This window comes from Rhipicephalus microplus, chromosome 8 (genome assembly GCF_043290135.1).
Source record: "Rhipicephalus microplus isolate Deutch F79 chromosome 8, USDA_Rmic, whole genome shotgun sequence".
NCBI lineage: Eukaryota > Metazoa > Arthropoda > Arachnida > Ixodida > Ixodidae > Rhipicephalus > Rhipicephalus microplus.
In genome coordinates, this window is record NC_134707.1 from 127,391,695 (window position 1) to 127,413,175 (window position 21,481).

The 21,481-nt window shown below is 44.2% G+C and overlaps 1 protein-coding gene across 1 annotated transcript in view; it reads right to left on the minus strand.

Moving 5' to 3' along the window:
* LOC119164561 (17-beta-hydroxysteroid dehydrogenase 13) overlaps nucleotides 1-21,481 on the minus strand; it is a 61,863-nt gene that overhangs the window by 4,423 nt on the left and 35,959 nt on the right. The window contains exons 2-5 of the mRNA XM_037416782.2: nucleotides 10,779-11,021; nucleotides 5,950-6,056; nucleotides 4,391-4,531; nucleotides 1,362-1,487 (exon numbers count right to left, since the gene is read on the minus strand). Coding sequence (XP_037272679.1) covers nucleotides 1,362-1,487; nucleotides 4,391-4,531; nucleotides 5,950-6,056; nucleotides 10,779-11,021 — 617 coding nt within the window. The remainder of the gene's footprint in view (nucleotides 1-1,361; nucleotides 1,488-4,390; nucleotides 4,532-5,949; nucleotides 6,057-10,778; nucleotides 11,022-21,481) is intronic.

The following is a 21,481-nucleotide window of genomic DNA, read 5'->3' on the forward strand; positions in this document are numbered from 1 at the left end:
ACACATTCGCCCAAGCATGTTCAAAATGCTAGAGCGTTCTGTTGCTCGTAGATAACCCAGTATATTTTGTTAAAGCCAATATTTATTTCCAATATAAATAAAACAAAATATTTTTTTTACTTTGTAGTGTCACAACAGCCTGTGCTCCAATAAAGCTGAGGTTTCAAGTTGATATTGACATGTGTTTAAAGTCCCAAAACCACCATAAGATATGAGAGACGCCGTAGTGAAGGGCTCCGGAAATTTCGACCACCGGGAGTTCTTCAACGTGCACTCCAATCTGAGCACACGGGCCTACAGTACTTTCGCCTCCATCGAAAATGCAGTCACCGTAGCCTAGATTTGATCCCGCAACCTGCGGGTCAAAAACCGAGTGCCTTAACCACCAGACCAACGCGGCAAGGCTGGTTTCAGGTTCACAAAGTCAGTGAACTCAAGTCGGCACTCTAACGTCATCATGAGTCATGGCACCCACAATGAACATCACAAAAGAGTTTTCTTGGAGATCACGCTTCGAAAAAGCATGAAGTTCATGTTGAACTAATAAGTTAGTGTGCAGATAAGGTTGCATTAGCAGCTCTTTAGTACATGTTCATGTGTCAAGGCACTGGTAGGTACAAAATGGACCTAAAATGAGAACAAACATGTTGTGATGCAGGAACTTAGAGATCGAGAACGGACAGACTTATCTGCAAGAAAAAAAGAAGAAACACGAAGGCGGAAAAAATTAAGGGATAAAAACGGTAGACAAAAATAAAAACAATAAAGGAAGCAATAAAGGGTATCAAACAATGTGACCATGACGAGTACACGGTGATATTTCATGGCACAAAAGTATGGCGTGATTTTTCGATCAAACAAACAAGGCTATCAACAAAGCAGTTCATATGCATATCTGCGAAGGGTGAATTAGCACTTACTTGAGAGCCTTCTCTCAACAAAACACAGACAGGCAGACAGACAGACAGACAGACAACGTAAATGAGGTCTTGAGAGACTAGCGGATAAGGACCCGCTGGGGCCGTCGGCCAACTACTGGCTGCTTTCATGAAGAAATGAACTTTTTCAGAAAAACCATGTCACCACATCCACAAGTCATGACACGTGCCAGTGATAATGTTTGCTGTTTTTCGTCGACCATTTCTATAACTGAACCTTCCCATTTTCGTGTTCCTCCTCTATTTATAATACATAGATGGGCCCTTGCTCAAAATATTTTAGTTCTTAGTTTGCGCAGCATCTTCTGTCCTTTCTTGTTTTTTTTCAGGCCGTGTCATACCTGGAAGGACAGAAAGAAGGGGCAGGAACAAAAGGAAAGGCAGGAAACGCATCGAAACGCGAACGAGGCCACTTTCACTCACAACATGAGCCGGTGCATAATGAGAATCCTGTGCGGGATGACCACTTCGAGCTCTTCTCGAAGAATAGCGTCCAATGTCCGGTCAGCGACGACCTTTGTCTCCAGGATGGGAGCCAACCACGGAAATCTGCAAAGTCCAGGAAGCAATGAGAATTTGGCAACACAATGTGTTGTTTGTCTTTCACGCTTTGCCGAATGCAAACCCATGGTTGTATTCTTGTGAGTGATAGTGTGCTCTGGCCTGCCACTCTGCACTGGGGGAAGCGAACGAAAAAAAATGTAATGAATGACGATGACAAAGTAAGGAGGGGAGTATGCACAGTTGCGTCAGTTTGGAACAGTGCTTCCAGTTCAGTGGCTTCCGGAAAAGCAATGATCGCTCCTATGGCCATTGTTGCACTGTTGGCATTGTGCCAAGGACCCCAACACAGCCTCACCAGTTAGATGTCTATCATGCAATCAGAGGATATCAATTGATGTCCTTTGTGTTCGCATGTTGAGCAGCCACAAAATATCTGCTCAATACTTTTGGCGCTTCCCAGTGATCTCATTAGGGACTGGTGTCACTGTAGCTGATGAGATGTAATATTAGTAATAATAATAAAAATAATAATAATAATAATAATAATAAGAAGAAGAAGAAGAAGAAGAAGAAGAAGAAGAAGAAGAAGAAGAGGAGGAGTTTAACGTCTCAACACTATCATATAAGAGACGCCGTAGTGGAGGGCTCCGGAAACTTCGACGAACTTGGGTTCTAACATGCCCCTAAATCTGACATCAGCGTTTCCAGGAAATATACTAAGGTGGAGTGTTCAATACTCTTGCGTATAAAATGAAAGAAACATCCAAAAATATATAAAATGATTCCTACGATTAAAATGATTATGTATTCAACGGAAATATAGAACACCTGTTGTCCTACTGGCCTCAATGTGGCTCAGAGAGACAAGTACTTGCCAACGCATTGCACAAACTGAATTATTGGCAACTTTCTGTGCAGCTGTTATTACAGCATCGTTCGCATCCTTCGACGACCCACAACGCAGTAGAAGCCCTCGTGTTTTTTTAAAGACGATAGTCTTTCTAGGGGACCTTCGACAAAAAAATTTTGGTCTGTCAGTCTGTCTGTCTGTCTGTCTGTCTGTCTGTCTGTGTGTACAGTTGTCTGTTTGTCCACCCTAACGATACTTTGAATGTCACCAAACGGCCAACCCCATCCGCAGCGCGCACTAATATTGCTCAAGGTTTAGCGTTCATAGTTGTGCAATTGTCAATTAAAAATGCAAATATTGCGCATATAAGAAGGGCCATAACAACATGTTTATGTTTTGTATGTCTGCCTTTATACCAGATGAGGCACACACAATTAACTATAAGAGATGTAGCGTATAACGCGCTGCACTGACACTGAAACGCGATGCTAAAGAAGGTGTTTCCAACGCTTTGCTACCACAGCACGGTGGTGGCAGCTGCCCATCGCTTTGCATTCTACATCTTATCACCTCCGAGATGGGCGCGCATCTTCCTCCGCGGTCACGCATGCCTTCGTTTTCGAAGATAACTGCCAGATGGCGCTTGTGTCTAACGTGCCTAGATTCGCTTGTTCGCCTCCGTTACACGCTCGAGGCACTCTAACGCAGCGCCTTCAGAATACCATTCAGCGATTTTCTTGCGCAGAACATCAAATAAACGTTTTGTTCATTCTCTCCAGACGCTAGACTATCGTATTTCGACGACATTTACAGTGTAACTTGTAGATTCGGGCCACTTTTTTTTTTCCTTTTTTGGACGACGAGCTTGTGTGAGCGCCTTTGACTTACGGTGCAGTTCTGCAAACTGGAGGAAATTTAAAGTCTGTCTCTTTCTTTTTTTTCTTTTTCTTGCCTTTGATCCTCCCTCTTTCTCATCTTTCTACACCGCTTCCCAAACCTCCCTTTGTAATGTAGATATCCCGAAGCCTTCCTGGTCAACCTCCCCGCCTTCTCCCTTTCTATATGCTTCCTTCGCTCCTAGAGATAATGTTGACAGCGGCGACGACGATGTTGGGGACGACTACACGTGCACACCTTGTAGAGAAAAGGGCAGTTGGAACTCGCGCGACCATCACCAAAACGTGATTAGATGAGGCGTGATCGCAGAAAATGGCCATGCGGCGGCGCTGCCACCGCTACGAATCGGCGGGCTTCGCACCCGTTTTGCGTCACGTTCAATAATAATCCAGATAATCAATATTAGAGACATTTATCCATCCCTCCGTTGCACCAGCGAATCGTTTCTACGGGTCAATAACTACACATCGAAGAAGAAAGCGCGACAGGGTTTCACTGCTCCTCTCAGCTGCCGTTGAGGTCTACTCCTGTACTCAAGAAACATTGCGCCACAGTGAAGTGTCCTTAAAGTGGTCCTCAAGTACGACGATAAGGGCAGCGTCGGTGCTCTAGCTGTACTAACTAGAAATTTGAAGTGGGAAGGCACAGTCAGTTTCTAGTTTCATTGCTTCCTTTTTTTTTTTTCTTTGTAAATTGGTTTTTTCTTTCTGTTTTTTAAGCGGCAGTGCGTCGAAGGGCACAAGAACCTTCGCAGTTGGTAAACCACACTGCAAGGTTGTACGACAATAATTACTCTATTGTACTTAAACTACCGAAACACTTTCCGTGCGCACTGCATGGGTGAAAGTTAGCAGCGCCAGTGGTGACCCCGTATCTTATCATGCCATTGCTTAATGATGCGATATACGCCGCTTCCATTCACAAGGATCGTGCGTACTAATAACGTCGTCGTCTTTATGTAATGGGCACCAATGAGAGTCCTTACAGCTTGCGGTATTTCACCTAGGCCACTCTGGCATGTGGTCCATCAAGGACAGTGATCAAGAATTGATTCTTTGATCTACCAAGTGCCTGACTCGAGGAGCATGGGCGTGGGGCAGAGACGTGGCGGAGTGTGGCTGAAACTGGGAGAAACTGCGGAACCACTATACACCATTTTTCTAATGAAACAGTGACAACCAGCCTATTTCATTACTTTTACCTTGATTTCGGCTCCTTGAACATGCCGGTATTGATGGCCATGGGACAGACTGTTGTCAGCTTGATCTTGTCAAGCAGGCCCAGCTGGTAGAGTTCTTCGTCCAGAGCACACATCAGACCCCGAACCGCAAACTTTGATGCGCTGCAAACAGAGGTTTAGTGAGTCATGGATTTTTCTCAAACATTTTACTCGCTATACATGAGTATAGCGAGTACAATTGGAAACAATATATCATCAGGGACATAATTAAACGTCTTACTTCCCTGTTTCAGCTAAACGTGCCACATTCTCATGCACATTCAGTTCAACGTTCGAGATCAATTTACTTCCATTAATAATTGGGATTTGCGTGAAATATTTGCCGATATTCAATAAATCTTGGCAAGTTCATGTAAACACCAGATTTTCTATTCAGTGCAGTTTTTGGCTAAAACAGAGGTAGTTTTTCTTCGCATGCGCAAATGCACGTGGTACTATCAGCCTGAGTGGATTCGCACACAGGAGGTCTGAGCTCGTTATGATCATCATGCTATTTTGTTAATCTATATTTCCCATTACGCGGCTGTTCTGTTTACGTAACGGTGCTCGTTATGATTCCGTTTTCTTAGGTCATGTTACCGCATTCGTAGATAACGCGGAGATGTCAAATAAGGCCTTACGTCACTAAAGCATTGTCAGTGCTGAGTAACAACGAACTACTCTCGCTTCAGCTACGCTATCTCGCACCTCAAAATACTGCCATACCATCCAAACAGTCATCGCGCTATTTTTATAATGAACCGTCCCACTTTCACCCAACTTTGGCTCTCTCGAGTTCGAGTGTAGCGCGAAAGAAAGACAGCGGATGATTGAGGATGAGGGAAGCAGCTTGTTGTACAAGTAATTTATTTCACACTGGGCGCATAAATCGTTGAAACCTATGAAATATTTGTGATGTAACGCCACGAGCGTCAACACGACCAAAATAGAAAAAAATGAGACAAAGCATAGGCAGCAACAAGGAGTAAAAGGAGCTACCTCAACGTATTCGCATGCATGCTGCATACGCGATCTGTTTGGAGATATTTAAGTAATTTTCTCTACAGACAAAAAGACAAATTTTGAGTAGCACCATTCCAAAGGCCTGGAATAGCGACTGACATTTCTACAAAACTGCTGCATTCGCTTTCAAGAGTCGATTTTTCCTACAACTGGCAGTGCCTATCAGTTTGTGTGCCACAACCAGGCCGCTTATTACAAAATAATTCCATTTTCTATTTGACCATTATGAAGGCCCCAATGGCAAAATAAGTCAGGCATCGCCGTGACAGTATTTGTTTACATATTACTTCTACAACGTTGCGCTGTGGACGATATGCCCAAGCACCTTAGATTTTATACTGAACAGCGTCTGCAGAAAAAATATCTAAAATGTGTACACAAGATCATTGTACAAATACACTCGGTTTTTTTAATAAAATATAAAGAAACAATAAGAGATGTCCTGCAATCATTTTAAAACACGAGGCAGTATGTAGCACAAAACGGAGCAAATAACTCATCTTTACCCGAATCCTTACCAGTAATCTGTGAGGTAGCCAGTGCCCACGTAGCCGGCTATGGAGGACATGGCGACAATGTGTCCTTCCTTCTGTACTAGCATGCCAGGCAGGAACTCCTGTATCATCTGTGACGTTTAGGGGGGAATGTATTATCAATTTATTGCATGCACTTCCAAAGCACAAAAGTAGGTTAGGCTAAGGGTGCCATAATCTAACTGCGTTCGGTTTCGCGTGATGTCCAATTTGTGTCAATGCAGATGTAAGCGCTGGCAGAAACGAGAACTCTCTTTGATCGTTCAAATAAATGCAATAAAGAGGTTATACTTTCTGATTTTGCAAGTGTATAGCATGCATTGCCTGCTCAGGTACGCATTCGTTGTCCGACCGGCTTATATGAGTGCGTAGAAGTCGGTGATAGCTTTGTGTGGCTGAGCTCACACCCCAAAAGCGTGACACCTGGGTATGAGGATAACGCCTACGTCTTCTTTAGAGCGAGCGCTCTACTCAGACACGCCTCGCCATGTCTATGTTCATTCATCGTGTCACCAAGATCTTGACCTGCTGGGCCGCTAGTGACGTAACGATACGCTACCGACGGCCCAGACGCCAAACAGTTGCGCTTACTAGTGGTCTCGCCACTGTGCTACCACGCGACTAAGCTATAATTTTACGGTGTACCGGTGAAAATGACTTGCGTCTCATGAGAACCTTGTACGGAATGGTGCAATGATATTGCGCTGTTTACACAACCGGAAAGCTTCGCTTCATGAACTCTTGTTTGCATAGCATGTCATCTACTTAGCCTCTTACGGTGAAGCGCTGTGATTTTCGCCAGGTGGCAAGAAATAACCCACGAAAAATTTTCTGTTGCAGGGCACATATCTTCTGAAAAAACATACAAGCCGCGTATACATTTTATGCATGTAAACTGAGTTTACCATTGTTAAAGATATTACCGTAGCACGTCTGCGTTTACCTAATGCGGAAGAAGATTTTCTTATGGTGCGTGAAATAGTTAGTAGCTACCATTGCTATTATCAAGAACTTCCCCAGCATGCAGCCCTCCTCTATTCCAACGGGAACTGGCCCAGCACAGCTATTTTGAAGAAAAAAAGTTTATTTCGTTCCACATGTAATTGCATTGTCTAATGCGTATGATCCAAGTGGCATGGTTAGTTTAAAGGGTTCTGTGACGTCCCGTGACACTAATGAGACGCTAACACGGCGCATGAGTTTATGACTTACATGGAAAGATGGAATGTGGCAAGTAAAGGGTCGACAGTCAAAGTAACGCGCACAATTTCATTGTGACGAGACTGTCCAATGCAGTGGAGTAAAACTCGTCGAGAAATGGCAGGGAGTACCTGTCCTTCTAACGCGGCTGGTTGCTAGATCACTCCGAACAGTGTGAGTGGAAGGCAGACTAATTCAACGCAGCAGACTATAGACGGTTTCAAGATTGCAAGCATTGTACCCCGAAAAATTCCGGTCACCGCACTTACCAGCTCTTTATGTCGAAACTCAAAGCATGTTTCCAAGTTTGTTTTCAAAGGCCAGGAAGGTCTTTCTTTAATTTTCAGATAAAAGGAACGTGCGCAAAAATCAAATAACTTTTTTATTACTTTATGTAGCTAAAAAGAACATTTATTAGAATATATTTCGCCATATAAAGGAAGGAAAATGTAGAAAATTAGCGGGCTCTTTTCTAAAGCTCTTCTTAACAACGAATGCTATTAAGGCACATCGGTGGACGATACCGGATGTCAGCAAGGGTCTGTTTTTGTAAACAGTGAAAGGGTCTGCGCATGCGAGGACCAAAATCAAAGATGCTACATCATAACAGCGCCCCTGCCATAGGTCCTTCATCTTTACTAGCTTTGTGGCACGGAGCAACGCCCCGTAGGTTCCATATTCAACTTACAATACCTACTTAGCTCCGTGGAAATTTTTTCTTTTTTTATGATAACTGCTAACTGAAAGTAAAAACATTCAGAGAGTGCGCAAAACACCTTAAAGCACGTACAACGCTTCTAAGAGACATTCCCGCCTAAAACTTTCAGGGTGCCTTCCAGGAGTGGCAGACATGTCTCTGTAAGTGTATTGATGTAGAGGAAGAACACTTTGAATAATTTTAACGATTTGCGCAGGCCCAATCAATGAATATATTTCCCCCAGAAAATACGCACTACTTTTATATTAAACCAAGAGTATGTACAACGATAAATAACTTATTTTTTATTGTACTTTACTTACTCACGGTTATCCAGGTTAAAGTGTCTTATTATGCTGTGTCATGTACGCTCAGATTTTGTTTAATCAAACGACGGACCAGAGCTGCGGGCCCAGGTTCAAAAGATGGGTCCTACTTTTCACTGTTACTTAGTGTATTGGTTATGGCAAAAATAAAAGTAGATTGATTGATTGATTCATTCATCAATCGATTGATTGAAGATTGCGACAACGCACGCAGAAATATTCAGGAATGCCGAATAGAACAAAAAAAAACGAATAGCTCAACTTCACTCCAACCAAGGTGAGGCAAACCAAATCGCACCAAATGCTTCTAGAATGACCACGGTCTTCTCACGAGACGAAGCACTCAGTCTTTTTAAAGACAGCAACTTTTGTCTACACTAACTTACACATATCTAACTTACATATATCTAATTACAACTAACTATATCTAACTTACAATATACAATTACATAATATATCTAACTTACAACTAACTTACATATATCTAATGAGTTACTTTGCCGGACGTGCCAAGTCCTGAGGAAGGTGGAACCTCTATACGCTGTGCCAGAAACGCACGCGAAATGACGATCTGTGTTGGGATTCTCCAGGCGGCACGCCATCTACTCATACATAGCGATATTTATTTTATGTATTGCCTACGAACCATCCTAGTGCAATCTCCTTTGGTGATTGCCTAACTGATAAGCATGCGTACTTTTATCGTGCATTGTATCCCTCGCTGGAAGTTAAAACGCTGTAACATTTGGTCCGAGTAAAAGACCACCTTGGAAAGGAAAGTTACCATGGGGTCGCTCACATATGTCCGTGCCAAGACTGTCAAGCATGCTATATAGGCGAGAAGGGAAACGTTAAGTGAAGGCTATACTTATACAGCCCCGTAACGATGCATACACGGGACACGTGGTTTTGACGACCTTGGCAGAGCATCATGAAAAAACTGAACTCTGTCCTGACTGGCAATCTACGTTAATCTTCGAAAAAGAGACTATTATCATCGCGTCTGCTCATCGAATATTTCTGCAAACAATCTAAGTGGAACACGGGGTCCTCTCCCTGAGGCATACGCAAATGTATTGGGTCTTTCAACACGTATATAGTGAAGACCGCAATCCATTCATTCCTTGTGAATAAGGCACCCGTATTGATCCCGAAGCAGCGAGTCTCTCGTTCTGTTATCTTTTTTTACTTGGCCAGTGTACCTTGTCCTCAACCAACCATGTATACGGGCTGCATCAGCATCACGTCAATCGTCTCCTTTCTTGCGCTCGTCCACGTCGCCATTTCACGCGCATACCGTGAGCCAAAACGTAAGTTGACATCAAATATCTGAATTTGATTTTTTACCCTACAATATTTAATGTGGGTTTTACATCACGTCTTTCAGGGGGTCAATATTCAACCTCCATGGCACTCAACGCATCCTTCGTAGAAGGCTGTCTTGTTTCTTATTGCACAGCAGGTCAACGTAATCATGGTGCATGTTCATGTATACACGGTGCCCCAGCTAACTAGCCTCAGTTCAAGAATGTAGAGACGCACTCTATGACAACGCAACAAAAAGCATGTTGCTGAATATTACCTGCATTTTGTCGCAGTAATTGTTTTATTCTTAATGACCTAATTTGAAATGTTTATTCAAATATGTTTTTAAGCAATGAACTAGGTTAGGATAAAAAATTCAGTCAGAAAGTAGAGTATTAGTTAGCGGAATATCAAACTAGACGGCTTGTAACTTTCTGTCTATTGAGTGTTAGTGCTTTCGGCTTACTACACACGCCCACGAACTACAAAAAAAAGAAAACAAAACAAGTGACATGCACGCCCGTGTGCCTTACAGCAGTGCTCCCTTAGGTTCCACGTGAAAACGAGCAGTGCATTTGGCTGGATGCGCTACTTAGCAGGGCTATGCGATGACACAAGTTTTGCTTGTGTTAATACAAGCGATAATCACTACGAAAAAGAAAGCTGGGATTCTGTAGTCTATTCTATGGGACAATACCACGCAAGAAGCTCAATATCACCTTCAGTGATTTTCTAGCCGAAGACCGAACGCTTAGGTTTCCGAGCACTGACTGTTTTGACGAAGGTCTGTTGTCGAGGTGGGCTAACGCTGCAGATAGCGGCAGTCTGTGCGCACTTTAGCAAGGGCAGAGACACAAAATGTGTTCTATGGTTTTATCACTGCTGTAATGGTAGCAAGCAGCATTGCCACCTTCCTTAGAATCATCTGTTAATTATAATGACCTGAACATACCAGCCCGTTGCGCAAACCATGCACAAGAAAAAATAGGCTTGACTGAAGCGCCATGAAAGAAGCAAGACAGCTAAGTACTCAAATATATGCAAGAAACTGCTTGAAGTATATCCCCAAAGAGCCTATAGTGCTGTGGTATTCTCATGTTGGAGCACTTCCCAGTTTGCGTCGTACAAGTATTGACGAATGGCCGAGGCGCCCGGTCGACCAAATAGGTGGGAACATGCACACGTTCGCATTTATGTTCAGCCGATTTACTTTCCTGGAAAGCACATTGAATTGGTTGTCGCACTTCAAAGTATGAGAGAAGATTCAAGTGGATTGAACACCTTACCCAGAAGTGCGAGAGCAGGTTGACGTCGAGTGTGCGGCGTATCTGCTCGGGCCTGAGCGTGAGCAGCGGTTGGCACTGAGTGACGGCGGCATTGTTCACCAAGATGGAGACGGGCCCCACCTCTTGGGTCACCCGGCGCGCAAGCTCACGCACCTGGCTTTCGTCGGAGACGTCACACTGGTAGGCGTGCGCCGACACGCCCACCTCCAGCTTGATCTCGTCCGCTACCGACTGGTTGTTCTCCTGCGAGTGGGTTATATGTTGGGCACAACTGATTGTTTGTCTTAAACAGCGAATGTGCGGCATATTCCAGAAGTGTTTCGGCAAGTTTTACCGGACATTCAAGACAAAGATTTTACACTTGCTCAGCTGCGGAAATATTTCAATAACTCTGCAAACAGCTAAGAATATGTCATTATTCTTGTCCTCGTATAAGAATAAACTAAGGCGTGGCCGTGTTCTTTTTACCTCTCCTTTTTGTCATTGTTTTCTTTTTCAATATTTTTGCACAGCGCTCGTATGCAAGGCAGCTGATGACTCTTGCTATTTGAATGCTGTATATAAACTTTACTGCCTCCATTTAAATTTACTCCAGTTTATGCAGGTTCCTGTACGGTGTGTAAAGGCCAGCCATTTCTGCTGTTCTATTTTGTGTTCTGTCACCACGAATACGTCTGCCTGATGTAACTGGTGGTCGAGAACTCAGTCAAGTGGCTAGTCGCTTTTTTTTTTCACATACCCTCCATGAACACTGTAATGACGGGAATGAAAGTTATTATTATGTTCGTATTAAATTACAAAGTCAGTAGTTTATTGCACAAAAAATTTCGTGCAGTGGTGAATGCTAGAGTGCTAGACAAACACCTTGCTATCTCATAAGGAACTTTAAAAAGTAGAATGGTTTCCTAAGAGACTAGACGATGTCAACATTTCCACACTTGATATGTACGATTGAAGATGCATAATTGATTCATGCAGTCAAACTTGACTGCTCTGACACATAAAAGTAATAATAAGCTTAAGAGCTAAGCTTCCTGTTGGTTACCCTACAACGATAGATTAAAGAGAAATCGAAAGATAAGACAGAAAGTGGAGGGAATCAAAGAGGAAAAAAATACTAAGAAGCAGTGAATTCCCTGCACACGCGGTATTACATTTCAAATCAGAGGAGTTCGCAGAAGAGCGTCGTCTTGAAAAAGCACAATATTGCCGTCACAGCTTCGTGGGCAGTCGAGAGACACGGAAGGTGCTGTAGCACCTGCACGCGAAGTGGACAGTCATCCAGTCATCGCAGTGCACTGAAAATTATGCTTGTCTCTCGAAGGCGAATCGAGGACAGCGACACAGCAAATGGCCGATGTCTTCTCTGGTATCGCTAACTTTGCATGCCGCAGTGTGAATGATACCGGTAACGTCGCATATATATGCCTTCGTGAACACCACTCCCAACCCAAGGCGATAGGGAAATGCAGCTTCACATCTATGATGGTCGGATGAAAGCCGAAGTTGCAATGAAGGGTTCAGTTGGTGCAGTGTGGTATTCGTTATATTTGGCGGATTTCACTGCGTTTTTTTCTTGAAAACGCAACTGGAACGATGTTTGCTTCCATGGTGCGCAGCGCTTCATTGATGTGCTTACGACGTCATTTTTGTAAGTGTTCTGGAGGGACAGCATGTGTCAGTATTCTTGCAGGCGTTCTTCAAGACATGTGGACGAGCTTACGCGTGTGTGTGCGCATGCGTGCGTGAGCGTGTATGTGTTGTAGTACGGGGAAGTATCACAGCTGCAAGCGCTTATGGTACTTCCCGCACGAGCTCTGTGCTTCGGAGGCTAGTTACATTATCTTTTGACAAAAGCGAAGAACCGGATACGGAATATTTCGTAAAACTAAACCATTAATTTTTGCACATAGCGTTTATGCTTTGATTTCAGGTAAAATATTGCAAAGAGACCTAATTTTTACCTGTAGCTTAACGGTAATCAGGATAGCGAACGTTCTTCGATGTGCTCTGTAATATGCTATCAGTTCTTCACCATTGATGTCACAACTGGTAGTCACATTAGAATCGAACGAACGTATTTATGAGCTGGAAATTTTTTAATACCTCAATTCAGCAAAGGCCTATTTTTCAAAAGTCGTAACAATTGCTGGACTCACAGTTTTCGCAATGCCTGCTACGGTTAAAAAAATGGAAGGTAATTCACTCATAAGCCAAATCTGAAACACACGCCATTAACCTCAGTTGGGGTATGAAAGCCATCAGTTGAACCGCGGAGTAGCATATTTGTGTATATTATCCTGCAGGCACTGGCCGCACCAGCTAGTAAGGCACATATCATTTTTGTCCAATATTGTCTCTGTGATTGAAGTATATCTTGTAAGAAACAAGCATGAGCAGAATGCAAACAAATTATCATCAGTAATAATAATAATATTATTTAATTTGCATAAATAAATACATAAACATATACAGAAACGACGAGAGACAAGATGCCCTCTTTCGGGAGGGGCGATCAATAGAGGGAAGGGAGACAGGGCAGAGAAAGAAGAAAAGAGATAAAAAAGTAAAAAGAAAAACGACGAAGACCAGTGAAAATAATGTAACAGAAAAAAATAAAACGTCCATGAACGGGTGGTCAGCTCCTTTTGGTACACGAAAGTCAGTAAAGCTCGGCAGGCCTGGCCGCATCACGAAACACTACGTCTCGGAAAGAGGTAATCGCAGAAGTGCACGTACATAAATTCCGGGAAAATACATTCCTTGATTCCTACCGTAGCAAATGCGAGATAGTGTACATTTAAGATTCTCAAGCATTTCACGGTATAGTCACACGCTGCGCACAACGAACTGTCAACCGGCCGTTGACGGTGTAAACGTTCACGCACAAAGCCTCTTAGTTTACACAACAGCGAACGACGACGCAGCTCACAACCACGCGGAAGGAATGATCCGTTCGCGACACGCTGGTATGGCTTTAGGTGGCTTCGGCGTATGAGCATTCGAGCGTTGTCGATCATGGATGAAATTTCCGCGCAGTCACAATCATCGTTTAACAAACAAAGCAAAACAATTCGTTTGCTGGAGTAGCGGCCGGTAGACCGACCTTCAACCGCGTGAATGCAGTTTATCAATAGCACTTCTATAGAAGCTTTACATAGTTATAGATAGCAGTGCAGTTCTTCATGACATGAAATACTCGTAGAAACGTTCTTAGCCGATAAGCGGTCGTGCGCCTCACCCTGTTCGAACCGTCCTCCGTTCGGGCGAAAATACGAGGACACTCGTGTACTTGCATGTTCTAGCGGGTTAAGAAACACCAAATGATATAGTTTGCGTAGGCGTCTTCAGGTACGGCGCAACACGTTATGATATTTTAGTCCTCACACTTAACACCTCATAAGTTGTCACTCTTATTAACTGTAGAAAGGGATCTGATAGAGTGAAACGCGGGTGGAAGTGAAAGTACGGAAGTGGGGCTAACCTCATAACAAATACTGTGTTATGTTATCTACGAAACACAAAAATGACCTGCCTGTCGACGCACACAGTAGAGTGAAATATCAAATAATATATGAAGTCGAAAAGTCAGCACTCTGCCCTCTGTTGATTTCTTCTTCTGTTTATCCTGTTATACGTGAGGTATGAATAACCAACTAGACCAATAACAACTGTTACAAAGTTTTATAAAAAACAGAAATGTGATAAACCGACAACCACACCAGGCTTTATAGAAGACCTGCCTTAAATATAGAGAGACGTGGCGTTACGTTACCTATAGGACAAATGTATCAGGCTTCGTATCACACAGAGATAGAAGGGCAATAGCACACGTGGGCGTACAGGAGAAACGTGCTTTACGGTTGATTCTTGTCAGCGCTCGTAGAAGGAACGCGGTAGTGCTTCGAAGGGGGCGATTCACGAAGCGGCAGCGATACGCGGCCGTGAAACGCGGACAAGGGCCTCCAGGAGGAAAGAGGAAGCACTCTCACTGAGTCGTTACCTCCCGGTGATCGTCGTGACCCACTTCGATCTCTCGACGCTCGTGCAGCCCGCGAGAGCGCAGAAGTGAACGCGTCTGCGCGTGCTCGTACGCCGGCACGACAGGAGCGTTTGCGACTCCGTGAAAGTGAATGGCCTCGGGTCGAGAGACTGAAAATAGTTACCGGCGTACGTTGGCCCGTCGGTGAGATGAAAGAAGGGTTGAGACGTGTTTATCTGTCTGCGAACGACTGACGTGGTACCAGACGACGCTGCCGCTATACGGGCGCTTCGCCTGAGGTTACTAGCATGAGCTCAGCGAGTAGTACAGAGCTAATATTGTTCCTAGGTCAAGGTCAAGTTACACTGCAGGAAAAGTGCTATCGTCGATCTTTATTGCTGCTAGAAATTCACGCAAGCTTTTTTATTTGAAGTTTACGAGAAAAATCCTGCAAATATCCAAATTCTCTTTGGCATTAAAGAACTCGTTTCGCAGACATTCCGGCGTGGGCTTCGTTGGTTCTGAGCTAAAAGTGTTAATCATCTTGTTCGTGACCCACAAATCTAGAAAGCTGCCCACAAAATAAAAAATATGTATATATTTCGGGTCTGAGTGAGGATAGAGCAGAAAGCTTCCGGGTTGCAATCAAGTGTTCTACCAGAGAATCACAACATTTGTTCAAACTGGGTTTGAAAAAAAAGCTAAACAATATATGAATATCATGCGGTGGAAGACGTCTCCTAAGTGCATGTGATATTGCGTGGCAAAAGCGTAAAACTGCGCCAAGCGTCAAAACACGTGAATCGAGTAACGAGCGAGTGGTTTAAAAACCAAACCATAAAAAGCACTGAAATTTGCTGATTCGTAAAAGGGATAATTATGGCGTAGTGTGCCCCTAACAACTACGCTTGCAGTAGATATTCAACGATACTTAGAAGTGACCAGCGTTACGCGCTGAATCGTTTGTTTTCTTACGGCGTGTTTGAGACATGCCCCGAGAACCGAAGCAACCTAGCAATTCAGAAAGAAATTTGCACGACACCCGATTACACTGCCGCGATCTGCTCTCTGAGGCAAAGCTCAAGTGCCCTCAAAGTTTTACGATGACATTGAAAATCTGCAGCATCATCGTTCATTAATCGTTCCACAATCTACACTTATGTGTCCCCGCATTTGATTAGAGCACAACTGACGTCTTCCATCAGCATTTGAAAAACCCGAGTCTAAAAGTGTCCCCTACGTTTAACCCTTTCGAGCGTTTCAAGTGAATACACGAACGGAAGATAAAAAAAGTCGCGGGCCTTGACTGGTGAATTCGAAACTCCCGCAGCAATAAAAACAAGCGGTTGTTTCGAGTACGAATACAATCTGTGAGCGGAGCTCCTTAGAAGTGAAATGCAAACAACTATGCACCTTATTTAGCTGCCGACTTCCACGAAGGTGGTAGTGTGTCAGAGGGTGGAGAGAGCGTCTGTGGCGAGGGCAGTGCCGTTCTTTTAACACAGAAGTGTTCTATGCCAAAGGTCCACCAAGATTTCCGTGAGGGAAGACGTCACGGCAGTGACGTCTAACATTAACTTTCATGAACAAAAGTTTCATCAACGGGAGTCGAATGAATGACCTCTCAGCCAGCGACAACAGCCGCCGGGCACGCTACCCACTGCGCCACAGCCCCGTGCTTTGTGGGCTTTAAAAACACAGACTTTATATATGCCACTTCCCTCTCACGGCACTTTTGGTAAATTGTGGCAATGCATCAGCATTAGAATTAGAATGCATTAGATACAAAAATGAACAGGGCAGAGCCAAGTGAAATTTGTCCCAATCCCTCTCCCATGCGCAGGGTAGCAAACCGGCTGTCTATAGGCTCGTTAACCACCCTGTCATTCTTTTCCTCCTATTTTCCTTCCTTGAGAGGTAGGGATGGTGCAGGAGAAGCAGACTCCACCCCACTTCTGCATCACATAGAGCAATGCGCTTGCCTGGATGTAACACTGCGTTCTGTGCTAACGCTTGCCACGCGAATCGGGCAGTGGCGTTCAATAACTCTAACATGCTCCGAGTACGGAACCTTGGCACAACTTTGTCAAGAAAACAGTCACATTTTTCTGCCTGTCACACAGCTGTCTGTGATTTTCCTGTCACCGTTAACTACAAGAGCTACCACAGACATCCATGACCACAAAGGCTTGTTTAATCATTAATCAATCATTAATCATGCAGTCGCCTGTATGGACATATATCACTGAACGTGAATGTGGATGAATTTACAAAAAAACGGTGCTTTGATTTAGCTGTCAAACACCAAAAGACATTGTATTATTATCATCATCATCATCAGCAGCAGCAGCAGCATGACTACGTCCACTGCAGGACCAAGGCCTCTCCCATGTTCCGCCAGTTAAACCAGTCCTGTGCTTGCTGCTGCCAATTTATACCCGCAAACTTCTTAATCTCATCTGCCCACCTAACCTTCTGCCTCCCCCTAACCCGCTTGCCTTCTCTGGGAATCCAGTTAAATACCCTTAACGACCAGCGGTTATCCTGTCTACGCGCTACATGCCCGGCCCATGTCCATTTCCTCTTCTTGATTTCAACAATGATATCCTTAATCGCCGTTTGTTCCCTAATCCAATCTGCTCTCTTTTTGTCTCTTAAGGTTACACCTACCATTTTTCTTTCCATTTCTCGCTGCGTCGTCCTCAAATTAAGCTAAACCCTCTTAGTAAATCCCCAGGTTTCTGCTTCATAGTTAAGTACCGGCAAGATACAGCTGTTATATACGTTCCTCTTGATGGATAGTGGCAATCTACCTGTCATAATTTGAGAGTGCTTGCCAAATGAGTTCCACCCTATTCTTATTCTTCTAGTTACTTTAATCTCGTGGTTCGGCTCCGCGGTTATTACCTGCCCTAAGTAGACATAGTTTATTTACAACTTGAAGTGCACTATTATCTATCTTGAAGCGCTGCTTTCTTCCCAGGTTGTTGTACATTACTTTCGTTTCCTGCACATTAATTTTAAGACCCCCCTTTATACTCTCCTTGTCTGACTCCGTAATCATGAGTTGCAATTCGTCCCCTGAGTTACTCAGCAATGGAATGTCATCGGCAAAGCATAAGTTACTAAGGTACTCTCCATTAACTCTTATCCCTAACTGTACCCATTCTAGGCTTTTGAAAACCTCCTGTAAGCATGCGGTAAATAGCATTGGAGAGATTGTGTCCCCCTGCCTTACACCCTTTTTGATTGGTATTCTGTTGCTTTCTTTATGAAGCACTATGGTAGCAGTTGATCCCCTGTAGATTTCTTCAAGGATGTTTATAAATAATTCATCGACGCCCTGATTCCGCAGTGTCTGCATGACGGCTGATATTTCTACTGAATCAAACGCCTCCTCGTAATCTATGAAGGCAATGTATTGTGGTTGGATATATTCTGAGCATTTCTCTATTACATGATTGATAGTATGAATGTGCTCGATTGTTGAGTAGCCTGTTCGAAATCCTGCTTGTTCCTTTGCTTGATTGAATTCTAATGTTTTCTTTACTGTGTTAGCAATTACCTTTGTAAATAACTTGTATACTACAGAGAGCAAGCTGATCGGCCTGTAATTCTTCAAGTCCTTGTCATCTCCTTTCTTATGTATTAAGATGATGTTAGCGTTCTTCCAAGACTCTGGTACTCTTCCCGTCAGGCGACACCTCGTAAACAGGGTGCCTAGTTTTTCTAACACATTTTGTCCTCCATCTTTCAGCAGATCTGATGTTACCTGATCCTCACCAGCAGCTTTGCCTCTTTGCATGCTCTCCAAAGCTTTTCTGACTTCTATCATTACTGGTGGGGTGTCATCTGGGTTACTGCTAGTTCTTACAGTAATAATCTAGTGGTTTTCCCGGCTACTGTACAGATCTCTGTAAAACTCCTCCGCTATTTCAACTATCCTGTCCACATTGGTAGTTATTTTGCCTTCTTTATCCCTTAGTACATACATCCGATTTTTGCCTATCCCAAGTTTCCTCTTCACTGCTTTGACGCTTCCTTCATTTTTCAGAGTGTGTTCGATTCTCTCCATGTTACACCTTCTAACATCGCATACCTTACGCTTATTATTCAACTTCGAAAGCTCTGCCAGTTCTATTTTGTCTGTTGTACTTGAGACTTTCATGACTTGACGCTTTTTAATGAGATTCTTTGTTTCCTGGGAAAGCTTGCCAGTGTTCTGTCTAGCTACCCTGCCTGCAACTTCCACTGCACACTCCGTAATGATACTCGTCAGATTATTATTCATTGTATTTACGCTAAGGTTGGGTTCCTCACTAAGAGACGAGTACCTGTTCTGAAGCGAGACTCTGAATTCCTGTACTTTCTCTCTCAGTGTTAGGTTATTGATTGGCTTCTTGCGTACCAGTTTTTGTCGTTCCTTCTTCAAGCCTAGGCGAATCCGAGACCGTACCATTCTATGGTCACTGCATCGTACCTTGCCAACCACTTCAACATCCTGCACGGTGCCTGGGTGTCCACTCATTATAAAGTCTATTGCGTTCTTATTTTCGCCATAAGGGCTCCTCCATGTCCACTTGCGGTTTCCTCGTTTTCGGTAGAAGGTATTCAAAATCCGTAAATTATTGCGTTCTGCAAATTCTACTAGTAGCTCTCCTCTGGCGTTTCTATAGTGCCGATGCCATAATCTCCTACTGCCTGGTCTCCAGCCTGCTTCTTCCCTACCTTTGCATTAAAGTCTCCCATCAGTATAGTATACTGTGTTTTTGCCTTACTCATTGCTGATTCCACGTCTTCATAGAAGCTTTCAACTGAAGCGTCATCATGGCTGGATGTAGGCGCGTAAGCCTGTACTACCTTCATCTTGTATCTTTTATTCAGTTTATTTACGATACCTACCACCCTTTCATTAATGCTATAGTATTCCTCTGTGTTGCCAGCTATGTTTCTGTGAAGTAGGAACCCCACACCCAGTTCTCTTCCGTCAGCAAGGCCCCGGTTGCAAAGGACGTGCCCATTCTGTAGCACCGTATAGGCCTCATCTGTCCTCCTAAGCTCGCTGAGCCCTATTATATCCCATTTAACACCCTCTAGCTCCTCGAATAGCACAGCTAGACTTTCCTCACTAGATAAGGTTCTAGCGTTAAACGTTGCCAAGTTCAGGTTCCAATCGCGGCCTGTCCGGATCCAGAGATTTTTAGCACCCTCTGCTGCGTTGCAGATCTGACCGCCGCCATGGTCAGTTGCTTCGGAGCTGCTGGGGACTGAGGGCCATGAGTTATTTGACGTATGTATGTGGGAGGTAGTGGCCAGATATTGCACCAGGGTGGCCATTGCTTCTCTGGTGAGGGAGTGCATTCCCGGCGGTGGTTACCGGTGAGGCCGCACCCCAGGCCTCTTAATGCAGTTCCATAAATACGCGGATTTTTTTAATCCGGTTGGGAACTGCGCGGCATCGGGATTTGAGCCACGACGTTTTGCATGCGAGGCGGATGCTCTAACCACTACGCCATCGCCGCCGTTTCAACTGAAATCATTGCACAAGACATTGTATAAGCTCTCTTATATCAATGTACAGTCAACAGTAAAGTACTTCTGTAAAGAGACGTTTTACTTTCATGTTATACTGATTCCTAAGAAAGAGGGATCAACAATGTTGCTTTTCATTAAACCCGCTCCCCCTCTCTCTCAGCTCAGTCTACGGACCAACCACTGGGTGGACGACAAGGCGAAGCGATAGTTCCGCATGTTCACTGGTTTGAGGGGAGGGGGTAGAGATTAAGAAAAAAGGGGAGCAAAGCAGGTGGGGAAGCGGTGGGAGCGCACACCCGGCGCGCTTGTCTGCCGCAGGCGCAGGGGTTTGTCATTCATGGATCGTGTCATTGTCTTTGGTGCTTCAACCGATGACGGTGTGCCGGCCTAAGCAGCTGCGCTCCTAACTAGTTGCCTGCTGCTTAACTCAGTTACGCCCGAAAAGGAGGTAGGGGAAGGAATGGCAGAAAGGTCAACCAGGTGAGTGTCCGGTTTGCTATCCTACACTGGGGGAAGGAGATTGAGGGATGAAAAAAGAGAGATAGAAAGAAGAGAAAAAACAGGTGAGCTTGAACCAGACTGCTGCTAGTGCGCGTATCAAGAAGTATGGTTATTTTCATTATCTCGGTTCTTTGTACTGTTTCGCTTTTAGAGGCATGAGGCCGATCCTTAACCGCCTAATCGGCTCACTGCTCCCTCTTGGTTTCGATCCGACGACAAAGCCTGACTTCTTGCAGTCTCTTCAACTCACTCCATATCTGCGGCGAATCTTTCTTCCATATCTGCGACGACTTCTCAGGCCTCAGGCCAGATTACGGGGAGAGCGGCACTTCCAGCAACGGTAGTTGCTAGGCTACGGCTCAGCTCACGGTGTGGCCACCGGCCACAGCGAAATGGTGAAAATACTATCCTTGTAGCTCTCACTACAAAAGCAAAAAAAAAAAAGAAGTGCTGCAGAAAGTATGGTTCATTTTGTCCGCTTCTTCATTATAAAGCAGGCTTTTCGAATTCTCACCGCAAAAAAATAAGCTCCCAAGACGCTTCTTTACGACTTCAAGTGTATAACTTTTTTTAGGTTGGCCGTATGAGCGCTCATAGCGTGTATTTTGCCGTATAGCGTTCAAGACATCACGCTTCTGTGCCAGAGAGCTTAGCTTGCGATCTGGCACGGTAGATACTATGCTGG